The sequence below is a fragment of the Haemaphysalis longicornis genome, unplaced genomic scaffold (genome assembly GCF_048455015.1).
Source record: "Haemaphysalis longicornis isolate Haplotype H1 unplaced genomic scaffold, Haemaphysalis longicornis Haplotype H1 scaffold_8, whole genome shotgun sequence".
In the NCBI taxonomy this organism is placed as follows: Eukaryota; Metazoa; Arthropoda; class Arachnida; order Ixodida; family Ixodidae; genus Haemaphysalis; species Haemaphysalis longicornis.
In genome coordinates, this window is record NW_027526445.1 from 110,973,796 (window position 1) to 110,989,612 (window position 15,817).

General features: G+C 46.7%; 1 protein-coding gene across 1 annotated transcript; it reads right to left on the reverse strand.

Annotated features, from left to right (window-relative positions):
* Positions 1–937: 937 nt before the first annotated feature.
* On the reverse strand, positions 938–15,341 carry LOC144149973 (uncharacterized). The gene is made up of 5 exons (XM_077681736.1): positions 15,145–15,341; positions 10,955–11,084; positions 6,207–6,352; positions 5,143–5,275; positions 938–3,149 (listed from the first exon to the last, which is right to left on the reverse strand). Exons 1-5 carry the CDS (start codon positions 15,191–15,193, stop codon positions 2,885–2,887), a joined length of 723 nt encoding a protein of 240 aa, XP_077537862.1. The 5' UTR covers positions 15,194–15,341; the 3' UTR covers positions 938–2,884.
* Between the last annotated feature and the right edge of the window lie 476 nt (positions 15,342–15,817).

The following is a 15,817-nucleotide window of genomic DNA, read 5'->3' on the forward strand; positions in this document are numbered from 1 at the left end:
GGAGCCTTACGTAAACCTGTTATTGCAAAAGATACTAATGACCCGTTAACCGGGAAAGCTTGCGCGCTGTTCGTAGCAGTACAGCTGCAGAAAGATGATAGCTCCTTTGCAAACGCGTCAACGTTTCTAGACGCCAGCCGAACTGCTGGTATTGCAGTGAGTTATAGGACACAGTCGCGATCCTACCGTCACGTTTTCTGGTTTTGCGTCATCCGTCGGTAACCGCAACTTGATGTACACTGTTTTCGATTTTGCTTGGCACGTATGATGAAGCCACCTGCAGTGCAGGCACCGCGGCAGATTGGGGGCGCGGTTATCGTGTTCTCATGGCGCTCATCGGTGAACATATCATGGCCGGTAAGGGACAAATACCGCAATTGAAGATCCTAGCATGTGCACATCGCAAGTCTAATTTCAGAGATTGCGAAAACAATGTCTGGCAGTGGGCGTGTTACGGCTCATTTCCAGCCTGTGATGCCGATACAAGTACACCAACCTAGCTTGTTGATCGCGTCTCGCTTGTATCGGAACGTGGCTACAGATTGCCTTGGCTTGGTGCATTGGTGCACGTTCGCCACAGGGTGAAATGGATCCTTATATGAGTAAATATGAAATATAGTCTCGATTCTTTTCCCTTGCAAATGTTATGTCGTCGGGAAAACACATTTTACGAAAAATACGTTTCTAAGAAACACACCGCTTCAAAAGGCAGACTGGAAAGTTCATAAAAGTTGTTAAAATATTTGACATGTAATGTTTTTGAAAAGTCTGTGAGTGCGGCTTTGAACACACTATAACCAGTCGTTTCCCGGTATTTCTTACGCACACGTACGATGCTACATTCGTTTCGAGCGGGACTTACCAAATGGTTAAACTCCTTGCAAGCATTGTGGTAGGGCTGCTTCTACGAATAACTCAGTCGAACGGAAACAAACTCTGTATGTATTCGTTTCTTTATTGACCATGGACATATGTACAAAGTGAAACAGAAGGGCATCGTGCATTATGGATGTGATTATGAGGCCTCACGAAGTATTAGGTAGTAACTTATTATTTGGAGACTTGGATTTTGGAGCGTGGATTAGGCATTGGTAGCCCTTTAAGTGCTTTATAACGGTATTGAATTCTCTGACACATGTACGCAATTTTTTACACATAAAGTAATACATATGCGTTTAGGCTTTGACACATGAACATCTAGTTGTATAGACGAATTAGTTTACAATGATTTTGGGCTGGGGCTTCAGTTTCTTAGTCCCGAGAAAAAAATATGGCGGTTGCTTGAGCATTTATTTTTGCTCGATGGGTAAGAAAAATGAGCAGATGTTGGGACAACAAAGAAGGCAAGGAAGAACAACAGCATGATAAAGACGCGGGACTTTAACGTGTCTGGTCGAAAATTGATCGTCGTAGGCATATGCCGCCACAAAACGGTCACGTATTATTGTGTTTTGAATGAAATTTGCGAATATTTTAACTTTACCCAAACGACTCTTATTTTGTGGCCATCAAAAAGAAGGTATTTTGGTCAAGGTTTCGCATACAGTGTGCACACTAGCCGATTTCTCGAATGAGGGGTTGACCGGTGGTGACGATGTTTCTATGGCGCAACATGTTCAGTAGACCAAGCACACAATCCAACGCACACTTTTACTTGAAAAAAAAAGCATCCTCAGTCCATAACTCAGCCTGCAGCTCAGTTGAGTAATTTACGTCACCAATCATGCACGCACATATACACCCAAAGAACGGTTCACTAACACCAGATATTATGGTTGTGGGAACAATTATAGTAATGATATGTTGCCACCCGCACTTGGTGTTGCTTTTCTACATTCATTCGTAGGAGCGTGAATGCCTTCGTTGGTTCTTTCACTTGACCTGATGTGAGGGGAAAACGTCCACCCTTAAATTTACTTCGCCCAACAGGACTAGATCTCGCCATACCAATAAAGACTTCCCTCGCTCCCTCTGCTCTCAAATGCCCTCAAAACAAGTGCGAAGCAACATATTATATTAGTTCTATGGCTGTTAAGGACGCAGCTATGCCCCATTTTATGCCAAATTTACCCTTGAAATGCGTAATCATTCAAAGAAAAATACAGAGAACTACATAGATTGTAGAGGCATAAATTATGATGACACAGTGCTATCATTTCCTGTTATTTTAGTATTTCATGTCTGTGCCCACCTTGTGCGTACTGCGCTCTAGAAAACAGGAGCAAATATTCAGTATATCAATTATCTATGCTTCTGTGTTTGTATAAATACTAATCACCAAACTTTGGTGCGTATGAACTACTGCGACCATAGAGAAAATTTTGAGGCAAAAAAATATGCCCAAAATCTATGGCTAGACGAATGACCGATCGTTTGTCCCGGTGCTAACGTTCTCGACAAGGATGCTTGGTGAGAGCGCGTATAGCAAACTTGAAAATTATTTTAGAGATAAGAAAACTTTTAAAGCACTATAACTAGTTAAGCTAAATCGTATGTAACCGCAGACATTTCTGGGGGATAATGGTGTTCTTTACAATACAATCGTCAATGATAGCAGAAAGGTTGTGGTGTCGCCTTGAAACTTCTATGGCGTAGAACTCATGCATCCTCTATGACGGAATTCAAATTAATTGAAGTCTGCTGAACCTAAGGACTCGGATTCGAGTTGGAGGCGAAAAGTAAAAACTCCCGTTCGTGTAGATTCGGTGCACGTTAAAGGTCTCAAGGCGGTAAAAATTAGTCCAGCGCCCTTAACTACGGCGCGCCTCATAGCCGAGCGTAGCTTTGGCGTGCAAAACCCCCCGCGTTTGTAATTGATTGATGTAATCAATGATGTAATCTGGCATCGCGTGAAATAGGATGCATATGCTCTTTGGTATGAACTCTAGTTCTTCTTTCGGAGCGACGAGGCGACCTCTATGGCGAGTTCGATGAGGCTCGACGTCCTGTCGGCGCCCGCCGCCAGGGGAGGCAGCGGTGGAATCTGCTGGCAACTCGTCGACCCACGCGAGTACGGGCCGCATACGAGTCCGAGCACCTGTCCGAACACGCGTTCCATGACGCTGCTGATGTACTCGCTGGCTGGCGAGTCCGGATCGTCGCACCCGGCCAGCGCTGCCTCGGCGCACTCCACCGTGCTGTGGTACGTGCTGCGGACGTGGGTGACGGTCACAATTAGCTGTGGTTAGTAACGTGCATCACTACGAGCATTGTCAGGCAGGAAAAATGAAACTCGTTGGAGTCGCGTGTTGGCCTGCGCCTTCTTTTAAATGAGTACTGCCACGAAGTTTCAAAGCTGGGATAACTATGTAAAATGCTTCCTTTGTATATGGAAATATCTCCCAGAAAGTTTCAACAGTATAACATATTTGAAATCCATTTTAGTCTTTGCGCACGACAAAGCTCAAAAGGGATACCCTTTCTCAATCGTCATTAGCATGACGCCATCTGCTCGTCCTGACCCCAAACAGCCGACGTGAGGGCTCCCGTGGTTGGCGCGCTCTGCTCCTCCGTGTGTATCACGTCACGGTTTGGGACTGACGGTCGGTCACTGGCAGTGGTGCGACGAAAACGGTGACGTCACGAGCGCCCTCCTGCCATGGTGGACACCTCAGTGTTCGTTTAGTCGAAACCGAAACTGACACGAATAAACGAGGCTGTAAATAATTATTTATGCTGCTATCGACCATCTAATGTGCCGTTCTGTGATAAGAGGGCTGGTAGGCACCTATAGCAGCAAAAAAAAAAAGCTTAACAGGAAAACTTCTTGACATTACTCCTTTAAGGGAACCGTGGAAACAAGATACAAATTTGCTCAATTTGAAAGTAGCGTTTGGTAACACACTGGGCACGAGTCCAGCTGCCAAAGACGTTTTCTAACCGACATTACAGATGACACCACGGAAACGTTCAAATGTCTCGCTAGAGTGATGTAGTGCTGACCGGAATGGCGTAACATGGGCCAGCACTAAAGCATAGTTGTCAGTGTGTTAACTGCACGTTAGAATTCGACTGATGCGATCAAACGGCTTTGATCCGCGGCGCCAATTAGTCCAACAAATAAGGTTTTGTGACGCTTGATACAGCGCCACAAATGGGCTGGTGCATTACCACTGCTTCATATTGTTTTCTTGAATGTCGGGTATATTTTTTTGATGCTGCCGTTAAAGTCGCTATCATTGTACTAGTTACAAAGCAGTCTCTTTAATAAACCAAACCTGTGTTTGGTCTTCGTGACACATTTAAGAACAAAGACGTGCCGTTAAAGGCGATACTTGTAATGGCACGTTGCCTTGCACCTGCTTAAGTGAGATGCTAGCGCATGCATATCGCGTTGTTCATGGTGCCTCTCCGAGAATGAAAACCATGGCAAAGATAAGTGTAATATAAGTAACCAGCCTTATTTATCGGCGTATTGATGAGCTTACGTTTCTTCATGGTGCCTCTCAGAGAATGAAAGCCGTGGCAAAGATAAGTGTAATATAAGTAACCAGCCTCAGTTATCGGCGTATTGATGAGCTTACTTTTGTTCATGGTGCCTCTTAGAGAATGAAAGCTGTGGTAAAGATTAATGTTTGTAATATCAGTCACCAGCCTCACATATCGGCGTACTCATGAGCTTACGCTCCCCCACCGAAGCCAGCGCCCAAAAGAGATTTCTTTTGCCAAATGACTTCTGTATTTCAGGTACGAAACAACTTGTCGGTATGACCAATAAGAGAATCGCAGCCACTGGGCAGAGATGCATGCATAGAGGCGGATAAGGATTGCGGATAGTCCAGTCCAAACAATCTTGAGGTACGCCTGGCGTGCCGCCATCTTTTTTCTTCAACGTTCAGCAAATATAGTGTTATTTCATGGGAACGGGTAGGAAATTTAGTTCTGCCGGTAGAGTTTAGTAGATAGGCTTTATAAACAAGGCTTCCATGACAGCAGTTGTAGGTTTCTTTCTGTCGAGAATCCCATCCTAGGTAAAACAGACATCGTGCCAACCATGCTAAACATGTGGGGGCCAATGACATTTGTTTTGTTCCAAGTATTGCTGCCTCTCCAGGTTACGAAAAGGTGCCGATCCTGTAGCCATTTAATCTTCTATTAAAGAGTATCTGGGGGTCTGGCGTACGTTGGCGAGCATTGACTTACCAGCAGGAGTAAGAAACAATTTCTTCTCTGGGAGCGTTAGACACCGCCGTCTGGAGACCGTTGTAAAGGTTTCCGATGCAGGCATTCAGCTCCTTTCCGACCGAGTTCGTGCACTTGATGCTTTTCTTGTACACTGAAGTATGCAGAGAGAGAGAGAGAGAGAGAGAGAGAGAGAGAGAGAGAGAGAGAGAGAGAGAGAGAGAGAGAGAGAGAGAGGGAGGGAGAGAGAGAGAAAGAGCAGGGGGAGAGCCAGGAAATGTCGGTATGTTTATTGTGTCTAGGCCAACACAGGTGCGACGTAAACAGGGATTTCCGCAAGAGAAACAACATACCGCTTTGTTAAAACTACATATTCTGGGTATAAAATCCTCTCCCAGCCCCACTCCCAGACCAAAGCACATAATTTACATGAGGAAGTCTACAAAAAGAAAATTTGGAACGGGCGGATCGCCAAAGTCATCAAACATAGCCAGATATCACGCATTGCCAGAAGTTGATCGAGGCAGACAAGTTCTGTAAAGAATGAAATGGGCGCAAAACAGACGAAGACAAAGTAGACACATGGAACACATATGTATGTGTTCTATGCGTCCATTTCATTATTTACTGCAAGCATGAACCAACTAGCTCAACAAGTTTTCTTAAGACAAGTTCTGTTGTTGTAAAGCGCCACGTAGATCCGCTAACATAATCGCGGCCATCACGCGCCACTTCGGTGGTTTCAAAGAGATTAGAATATATATAAAAAAACAACTACTCATAGACTGTCACAAAGGACTATCTAATCTATTTACTCCACGTTAGTGCGTAAAAAGAGCTGAAACAAACGAAGAAAAAGACGCTGTCTGGGTTGGTGTGAGGAACACGCAAGGGCGGTGAAACGGAGAAGCGACGTAAAAATTCTGGCGTAATATTTGAGTTTTAATAAGATTAGTTTTTTTCCTCCTAAAAAGAAGAACTCCCGATTTCCCATTTGCGGAGAGCCATGCTAGCTCGAGATTCACTGCAAGAAAGCTCAGAATAACGAACACTTTCAGCGAGGTTTGCGGAGCTGTTCCACTTACGCTCGCTGCGTTCGGTTCCGGCAGTGCAGGCGCCCTCGAAGTCTTCTTCGGCCGCCTTCAGCGCCAGTATGGTGACCACGCGTGGCAAGTTCTTGAGGCAGCTTTCGCAGAACTTGTGCGCACAGTCAATCTGCTTGAGGTACAGCCTGTGAGAGGATAGGCAGGGTGGCACGCATAAGCTTCTCGCTTTTGTTGGCGATGCAGGACGAAATGCTTCAATGCCGATATTGCAATCGCAAGAAAGAGCTCGAAATGCCGCGGGTAAGCAACTTGCTGGATATAGTATCACCACCACCACCACCACCACCACCACCACCACCACCACCACCACCACCACCATCATCATCATCATCATCATCATCATCATCATCATCATCATCATCATCATCATCATAATCATCATCACTATCACCATAATCATAATCATCCTCACCATCATCATCATCATCACCATCACCATAATCATAATCATCCTCACCGTTATCATCATCATCACCACCAAGCCTATCTACGCCCACTGCAGGGTCCAATTATCCCGGTCCTGTGCTAACTGCGACCAATTTATCCCCGCAAACGTCTTGATCTCATCTGCCCATCTAACTTTCTGTCGCCCCCTGCCACGCTTGCCTTCTCTAGGGATCCACTCTGTTACCCTCAATGACCAACGGTTATCGTGCCTTCGCATTACATGCCCTGCCCAAGTGAAACTTTCCCAGGAGACGAAAGATCTAATTAGGAAGCGGCAAACCATGACAATCTCCACCCCAGCTGGCAGAATAGAACTAGCGGAGCTTTCTAAGTTAATAAATAAGCGTAAGACAGCTGATATACGGATATGGTATACCTTCGGTTTACTTGTAACACTGCAGTAAGCTAACACTTGCGTAGGTTTTTAACAGCCAAGCTGTTCTTGGCCGAGGCTTTCATGGGACAAAATGTGGTAACGCGGCCGCATTGATGTGGAGAGAGTATGGCCTTACGAGGAGGACAGCAAGCTCCAAGCACACAGAGCAAAAAAGGAATCCTTGAACGAAACGCTCATACAGGAAAAGCATTTCTAATGTACAAAATGTAGTGGCAATGTTGAGACTTGTCAAGATTGTCGTGCAAAAAGAAAACATTAGGCACATTTGAGGCAGGACATAAATACACCGGTGATATCTGCATTGTTATTTTCATGGAAGATACATGGTTGTTGAATTTCTGCGATAGCAACAAAAAAAAACGGAGTAAAAAACAAAAAAAAATGCTCCGGGTACCCCCCTGTGGCAGTGTTCCAAGTTGAAAACTAACAAAAGGTTCCAGTAGATGCCGCGAGCAGTGAAACACGGCACAAATGAATGGGCGCGAACGGGAATCGATCTGCTGACTTTGAGGAGTTCTGTGAAGCTAAGCACTTGCGATTCAGGAACACCAAGCAGCTTCGCAATTACTACCGGTGTTCGTGACGTTAAGTCAGTTAAGATGGCTTTTTTTTCACGGACTTGGTTCCTTCAATAAAATGTCGACAACTGATGCTATCTAACAAGGCAAGACCGAGAACTACCAGGCACACCATAAAAATTATCGCCTGATCGTACGGTTTAACGCGTAGAAGATTCATCTTGGCTATGAGGCGCGCCGTGGTGGAGAGCTCCAGAATAATTTTGAACTGGCGGTCTTTAACGTGAGCATAATCTGTACACACGGGCGTTTTACCTTTTCGCCTCTATCATAAAAGCACACACACTATCTAGCTGAAGTTGGCGGGGTTTAGTCAAAATTAAACCTGACATGAAGAACGATAAGAAAGCAAGACGAAAACGAACAATGAGAACTAAGTTTGTCGAGCGGCGGCTCGATTTTTGCGCAAAGTGAACGCAGTAAACGTACACGCCATTGCACCGTAAGACAAGACAGAGACGCTGCTCGGTGCTGTCGCCGGTGCAGGCGCGAACGCGCTATGAATGTCGGTGCTTACGCATTCTTGCAACTATTTTCAATGAGTGGAAATGAAACCAAAGACGCAATCTTCGGTCTAAAGAAAAGTTGGCCTCGTATCTGCTTCTTTCGTCGCAAAGGTAGTCAAACGACGATAGTCTTCGTCGACGTTTGCCAAGTAAATGCCCCCCTTCGCTTTCCCGCTCACCTCTCACGCTTTTTCTGTACCGTCGCGCTCCTCCCTAGGTAAAGACGCCAAAGGTTTGCTTAAATCCTTTTAAATTTGCCGCGTTTCACTGCCCCAGGCCGGGTGCTTCGATACCAGCGCTGCCGTACGGCGGAGACGCGCGTGAATCGAGGCGTCCTACTTCAACGTTGAAAGGACCGCATCGTCCTTGTCCACGTGCGTTCCAAGCAGAACATGGAGCCTATCTAGTGGAACCTGTCGTAACTGTTGCCGCTTAATTCCTTAAAGGGACACTGAAGTGAATTTGTCAAGCTCCCGTTTTTGCTTGCACTGCGTAAACTGGCTCAAATTAGCCCACTTTTCATCGTTTATCCGGTTGACAAATCGGTAATTATTTTACACAGCGCGAAAGAAGAAAAACTACTATGCGCGGTTTGCGGCGGCCGCACCAACTAAAGCTGTGACGTTGGGAGGAGGGAGCACCGTGATTGGACGATGCCCAAGGTTAGCAATCAAACAAGTTTCGGTTTCGGTTTCCGTTCTGTAAAACACAACCGATGGCGTTGTTGGGTGGGCATTCTCAATATCTCAGTAATCATCGTACCGCGCTTCTGCCATGTTGTCGGCTGTAAATTGCGTAAGATAAGCCTCCCAGGACGGCTTGGAATAGTAGCATTCACTAGCCGAGGCCTACGCAGTGCATTCAAATGCCGCAGACGCTCAAATGCCATTCGCTTTTCCCCCATATTTGGAGCTTGCCTCACTCATGCCTGTATCGTAAAAAGCGTGTTCGCACCAGGCCAAGGGTCTGTTGATTCTGGCCTGTGCCCACTGCCCGCAAGCAGTCGGTGCTTATGGCAACAGCACGCCAACAAAAACTCCCTAGCGCGCCAGTGCCAGCCTGCGCGCGTTCTGTGAACTAGTTCGTGGAGCAATGAACGTTGCGGCCCAAAAAAAGGTGAACTCAGTATAGAAAACATCGGCGGAAAACCAAAAAATTAGCTTATAAAAAAATAAATAAAAAGCACGCGCCCGCGAGGATTCGAACTCGCGACTTGCAAAACACTCACAATGACATACCCAGCGCTCTAGACTACTCGGCCACAGGGCGGGCTCTGGTGACCTTGGTAATATAAGGTATATATTGTATAACCAGTTTACACTTTTATTTAGTTTTGGCATTTCAAGCAGCTTCGGTGACTATTTGTTGTTTTGCGCTCGTGCAGTAAGCATCCCCCAAGTTTCCACAATATATCTAGCAATTGCATTTCTTAGACGGAAAAGCGTTCGCAGATGTGTAGTCGTGCTGCTGACCGCTGTGCTTGTTCGCCCAGCGCAAAAAAGTGCTTCCCGCACCCTAGTTTTACGCTGTACAGTAAAAGTATCAGTCTATTTTATTTCCTTAGTACCTATATTGACTCGCTGACTCTTCTCCCGCCTTCAAGAGGCCTTATATTTTCCTAATGGCGTACCAGTCAGCGAAGCGTCGCATGTGCGCTTGTGCAGCGCTTGTGTGAAGCGACCTCGACTTGGAGCTAGATACAGAGTACCAACTAACCAAGTAAAGAAAGGCACATTCTTCCATTCACAAACGTGTCCTGGCTTCGTTTCAACTGAGCGAACGAATTGCGACGACCCGTCGGCGGCCGGCGGACGAAACGCTGGGCCGACTGACTCTGCCTGAAGGCCGGGGAGCCGTGCACGAGCGCAGCCAATTGCGACCTTGGCTCCTCCCGACGTCACACGAAAACTCCACAGAAAATGGGCGAGCGTAAAGAGAGGAGGACAGCATTTTCGAATTAACTTTTCTACTAAATAAAATCGCGTAAACGCGCCCAGAGTGGTCGAAACATGGCCCGCGGACTCCGGACTACAATTTGCGCTAGTAATCCCACAATGTTTACATATCACTTCAGTGTTCCTTTAAAATGCCGCCAGAAGCTGTAGTGGCGCGGGCGACAGCAGGCGACGTCGGAGTGATTTTTTTTTCTGCAGTGGATGAAGTATTTAATTTCGCATAAAATCAAGCCTCTATGAATTTTTTATAAAATAACACTGCAAATATCACTTATTTGTTGTCTTGTATTTGCGTAATGCCTTGTTCTTCTTCAACAATGTTGACCAGTATGAAAATTACACCGGACTTAGACGGGTACATTTGTCTGTGACTATATAAGACTATTGCGCAGGCCTTGTTTCGCTTTGGCCGGTTGGCTGAGTCGTGTCACAGACAGACAGACAGACAGACAGACAGACAGACAGACAGACAGACAGACAGACAGACAGACAGACAGACAGACAGACAGACAGACCAAAATTTCTGGGTTTAAGTAGCCCAAGAAAGACTATCGTCTTTTAAAGTACTCGCATATGGTGGCACCAGGGGGGGCCAGAAAAGTGTGCAGTACAAAAAGGCATCAGTGGTCTGCGTGCTTTTTGGAGTTTAGCTACTCGCCACCAGGACGGTATATCGGGTAGAAGAGCGCGTCCAAGAAACAATTCTATCCTGGAGCTTGCCCTACAGGCTCACCATTATCATCGTAGGCCATCGTTGCGCCATAAAAAGCTTTCAGTGGTGGCCAAAGGACGCTTGGCTTATGAAATGGATGCTATCTCCATCCTCCTGCAGCAGCTCACTTACTGACAGTGCGTGTCGAACTCCTCCCCGCCTTCGGGTAGCCTTGTGCTATTGCTGTACACCACGTAGTCGGAACCGCAGTCACGCAGCGTCTGGACCTTGCAGCCACTTTTCAGTTGGCCGGAGCACAGTCCTGTAGCGTTGCGGAAGAGGCACAGAGTAACATTCGTAAGTGTGCATCGTGCCATTTACAAGGGCACGAATACAGGGAATAACGAAGGAATCCGCGAAACTCCTGCAATGAAATGCTTACAGGAGTACTGACGCGAAATTTCAAAGCTGTAATAAGTACGTACAAAGCTTCCCTTGTATATGGAGACATCGTCCAGCACGTTCCAACAGTAGTATAACACATTTTTAAAATCCTTTTCAGAGGTTGCGCGCACGGAAAAGCTCAGAACGGATACCCTTCCGCAATCGGCATCAGCATGACGCCATCTGCACCTCCCAGCCCCATTCTGCCGACGTGAGGGCTCCCGTGTCGTGGCCAACGCGATGACTGCGGTTGGTGCGCGCTGTCGCGCCGTGTGTACACGTCACAGTTTTGGGACTGACGTCGTGCTGTCCGGCGTGTGAGGATGGTGGAGACCATGGCTGGTCTGGGCGCGCGCGTCCACACCGGCGGTGGTGCGATGAGAACGGTGCCGTCACGTGCGGCCTCCTGTCATGGCGGCCGCCTTGGTGTTCGTTTTGGTGAAACCGAAACTGACACAAATAAACAAGGCTGTAAATAAATATTTTTGCTGCTATCGGCCGTCTAATGTGTCATTCTATGATGAGTGGGCTCGTAGACACCCATAGCAGCGAAAAAAACTTCGTTTCAGTACTTGTTTAAGATTTTTTTATATAAGTTAGAGTAAACGGAACTTTACGTAAATATTTTACTAGAGAAAAGGAAACAAAGACGACTTAAACGCTAAATATTTGTGGCGGTTCTTGAGGAAAGTAAATGGTACCTCTATTGCTGGTGTGACAGACGCGCTAGTCGCCCTACATACCAGTTTGGAAAAGAACTACAATTGTATGGGCAAGCTCACTACAACGGCGTTATACGCGGAATCCTCAAAGCTTTTTACCCTAGCTTTTTTCAGTGCGAAGCACTTCGTGCTGCTTTCATCGTATCGTTCCAAGTTCCTCGTCTCAAAAAGGAAGAGTTGCACCCGGAACATACTTGCGCACGGCTTGATTAGCCACACGGTTCTGGTTCATTATTATTTTTCAGATTAGGCTTATGTCTCTACCGTGTAGTATCCTTTCACGAGAGCTCAATGTGCGAATTTGCAGCAAAAGACGCAATAATGACATGCGGTTAGAGAGAGCGGTCACTTAAGAAAACACCGTTGTTAGCGCAAGTAAAACGAGAACAAGAGTGGAACACGGATGGGTGCTCATTTCCGACTGTTTGTTTCAAATCTTCGGCATCATACTCTTATTACCTAGTACAAACATTATTAACGCAGGTTTTGGCAATCAGGCGGAACGACTATTGTTGGCTTAATTATCTTTTTTTGTTCGTGAGTGGGGTTATGAAAAAACATTCTCAAGAAGTTGCAGGGTGGCTTTCCATGAGCGCATGCATACCCAAAACAAAATTATTCCAGAGATCGGAAGCGCTTCTGTATATTTCCACAAAATGTCGCAATACGTCTAAAAGGTACAAATTGTACTGTCAGTGAAGAAAAGACGGAGAAGATTAAAGGGACACGGAAGTGATTTGTAAACAATGCGGGATTACGAGCGCAAACTGTAGTCCGGAGTCCCTGGGCCCTGTTTTGACCACTCTGTGCGCGTTTACGCGAATTTATTTAGTAGAAAAATCAATTCGAAAATGCTGTCCTCCTCTCTTTACGCTCGCCCATTTTCTGTGGCGTTTTCGTGTGACGTCAGCAGGAGAGGAGCTGACAATTGGCTGCGCTACTGCACGGCTCGCCGACCTTCCGCGACCGAGTCAGTCGGCCCACCGTTTAGTCCGCCGGCCGCCAACGGGTCGTCGCAAATTGCTCGATCAGTTGAAACTAAGCGACAACACGTTTGGGTATGGAAGAATGCGCCTTTATTTACTTCGTTAGTTTGTACACTGTATCTAGCTCCAAGTCAATGTCGCTTCACACAAGCGCTGCACAAACACACATGCGACGCTTCGCTGACTGGTACGCCAGTAGGAAAATATAAGGCCTCTTGAAGGGGGAGAAGAGAGAGCGAAGTCAATATAGGTACTAAGGAAATAAAATCAACTGATATTTTTACCGTACAGCGTAAAACTAGGGTGCGGGAAGCACTTTTTTTTTGCGCTGGGCGAACAAGCAGAGCGGTCAGCAGCACGACTACGCATCTGCGAACGCTTTCCCGTCTACGAAATGCAATTGCTAGACGTGAGCTATTGTGGAAACTCGGGGACGCTTACTGCACGAGTGCAATACAACAAATAGTCACCTAAGCTGCTTGAAATACTAAAACTAAATAAAAGTGTAAGCTGGTTATACATTATATACCTTATCTTTTCCATCGCCGCCAGCGCCCCCCGTGGCCTAGACAATAAAGAAAAAAAAATAAAAAATCCCCCGTGGCCTAGTCGTCTGGGGTGCTAGGTATGTTATCGCAGATGTTTTGCCAGTCACAAGTTCGAATCGCCGCGGGTAAGTGCTTTTTTTTTATGAGTTAACTTTTTTGTTTTTTGCTGATGTTTTCTATACTGAGTTCACCTTTTTTGGGGCCGCAACGTTCATTGCTCCACGAACTAGTCCCCAGAACTCGCGCAGGCTGGCACTGCCGCGCTAGCGAGTTCTCGTTGGCGTGCTGTTGCCATAAGCACCGACTGCTTGCGGGCAGTGGGCGCAGGCCAGAATCAACAGACCCTTGGCCTCGTGCGAACACGCTTTTTACGATACAGGCATGAGCGAGGCAAGCTCCAAATATGGGGGAAAAGCGCATGCATTTGAGCGTCTGCGGGGACGCGGAGGGCGTTCATGCACTGCGTAGGCCTCAGATAGTGAATGCTACGATTCCAAGCCGTCCTGGGAGGCTTATCTTATGCATTTTACAGCTGACAACATGGCAGAAGCGCGGTACTACGATAACTGGGATATTGAGAATGCCCATCCAACGACGCCATCGAATGTCAAACATGTTGTTTTATAGACCGAAACCGAAACCGAAACTTGTTTGATTGCTAACCTTGGGCATCGTCCAATCACGGCGCCCCCTCCTCCCAATGTCACAGCTTAGTTTGTGCGGCCGCCGCAAACCGCGCATGGTAGTTTTTCTTCTTTCGCGCTTTGTGAAATAATTACCGATTTGTCAACCGGATAAACGATGAAAAGTGTGCTAATTTGAGCCAGTCTACACAGTGCAAGCAAAAACGGGAGCTTGACAAATTCACTTCAGTGTCCCTTTAAGGAGCTACCTCCCCTCGCAGCAGAAATATTTTTTTCGGGTTAGCGAGACGCACCCGAATGCAGTGTTCTGTCCCCGTCTGGTGTAACGTCTGACTAGACCCATGAACTTGTCTTATTTGTCTGCTTGCTTGGGTTTTATTTTATTTTCACAGTCCTTGCGTTTGTTTTGTAAAAGTGCGGCGGCAACTGCCTGGTTCGTTGCAAGCAGTGCTTACACCTGTTTATAAATGAGGAAAATATGTACCCATAAATCTCAAATAAACCCGACTTCACACTTCCAGTGAAAAAGCCATGCTTCTTTCTGCCTTACTTCCAAACAAAACTGAGTTTTGTTTGTGCTAAAGGCAAGAAAAAGGTGCCTTTAGTCTGCCCATCGAGTAACTGTTTCCCTACTGGAGCTGCGGTGATAAGGAGCTGTAGGACTGATACCGAAGCTGCGGGCGATTCCCCCTAACACAAATGGGACCACATGCACGCTTAGTAGCCTTAGTTGAGCCCCTGAATTTGTGCGTAGCCGGAATAAGTCCTTCACGCTTTGTGGATTTAGCCGGTAGAGAAATCCAACGGGTAGTACAGCAGCGATATTTATTTGCAAAGCACAGAAGCAAGAACACTTTTACGTGCGGTGCAACTTCTACTGCAGCAACGCCCTTTGCTTAAGGCGCATTTCGAATGCTTACCCTCATTTAAAACGCAATAGGGAAGTTCATCAAACGAGAATAGTTGAGAGCCGTGAATCCAAAAGTAAAACCAGTCGGCCATTTCGTGGCTAAATTGTTAAAAACGAAGGCAACTCACCGAGATGCGCACAAACAACGATGGCAGCGGTGAACGCGAACGACGCCATAGCTCTTCTCGGGTGGATCTCGGCAACGGCACAACGTGTCACGGATGGTCACCAATGCAGGAGCGCTGTCCAAGTGGTGCCATTTATTGCACCTTCGCTCGCGTTCAAACTCTCTCCCTGTACCTCTTTCCACACACTCGGACGACCGAAAAGTCTCGTGACGGTGTTGTTTTGTCTCAAACGAGTCGCCCTTGAAAGTTGCGCACTCTGTTACGTGTAGACTGTTCCCCTTCTCTTTGCTTTCACTCTGACATTGACTGCGACGCCTAACCAGTACCCGTACACTCTCTCTTTTCGCGCACAACCATTCATACCGCAGCAGGTTATTTAGCAGGAAACGCGGTCGGTGCAACTCGCGTAACGTTCGTCCTCTGAAGCCGTAATCGGGAACCTTCGCTTCGAGAATGCATTAGCCTGCTCATTTTCATTCCGCTTTTCTTACAGACGCCCTCTGAGCGAACATTAAGGTCAAACGGACGTCCGCACTTGCGTGAACGCGATAAACATCAAAGACGCACGTAAGCTGTAGCCCGGATCTTTTAAGGGCGCTTGTCGGGTGGAAGGAAGTGATCTCACGTTTCTAATTTTGCATAAAGAGTTATATCCGCACAACCTACTCCACCG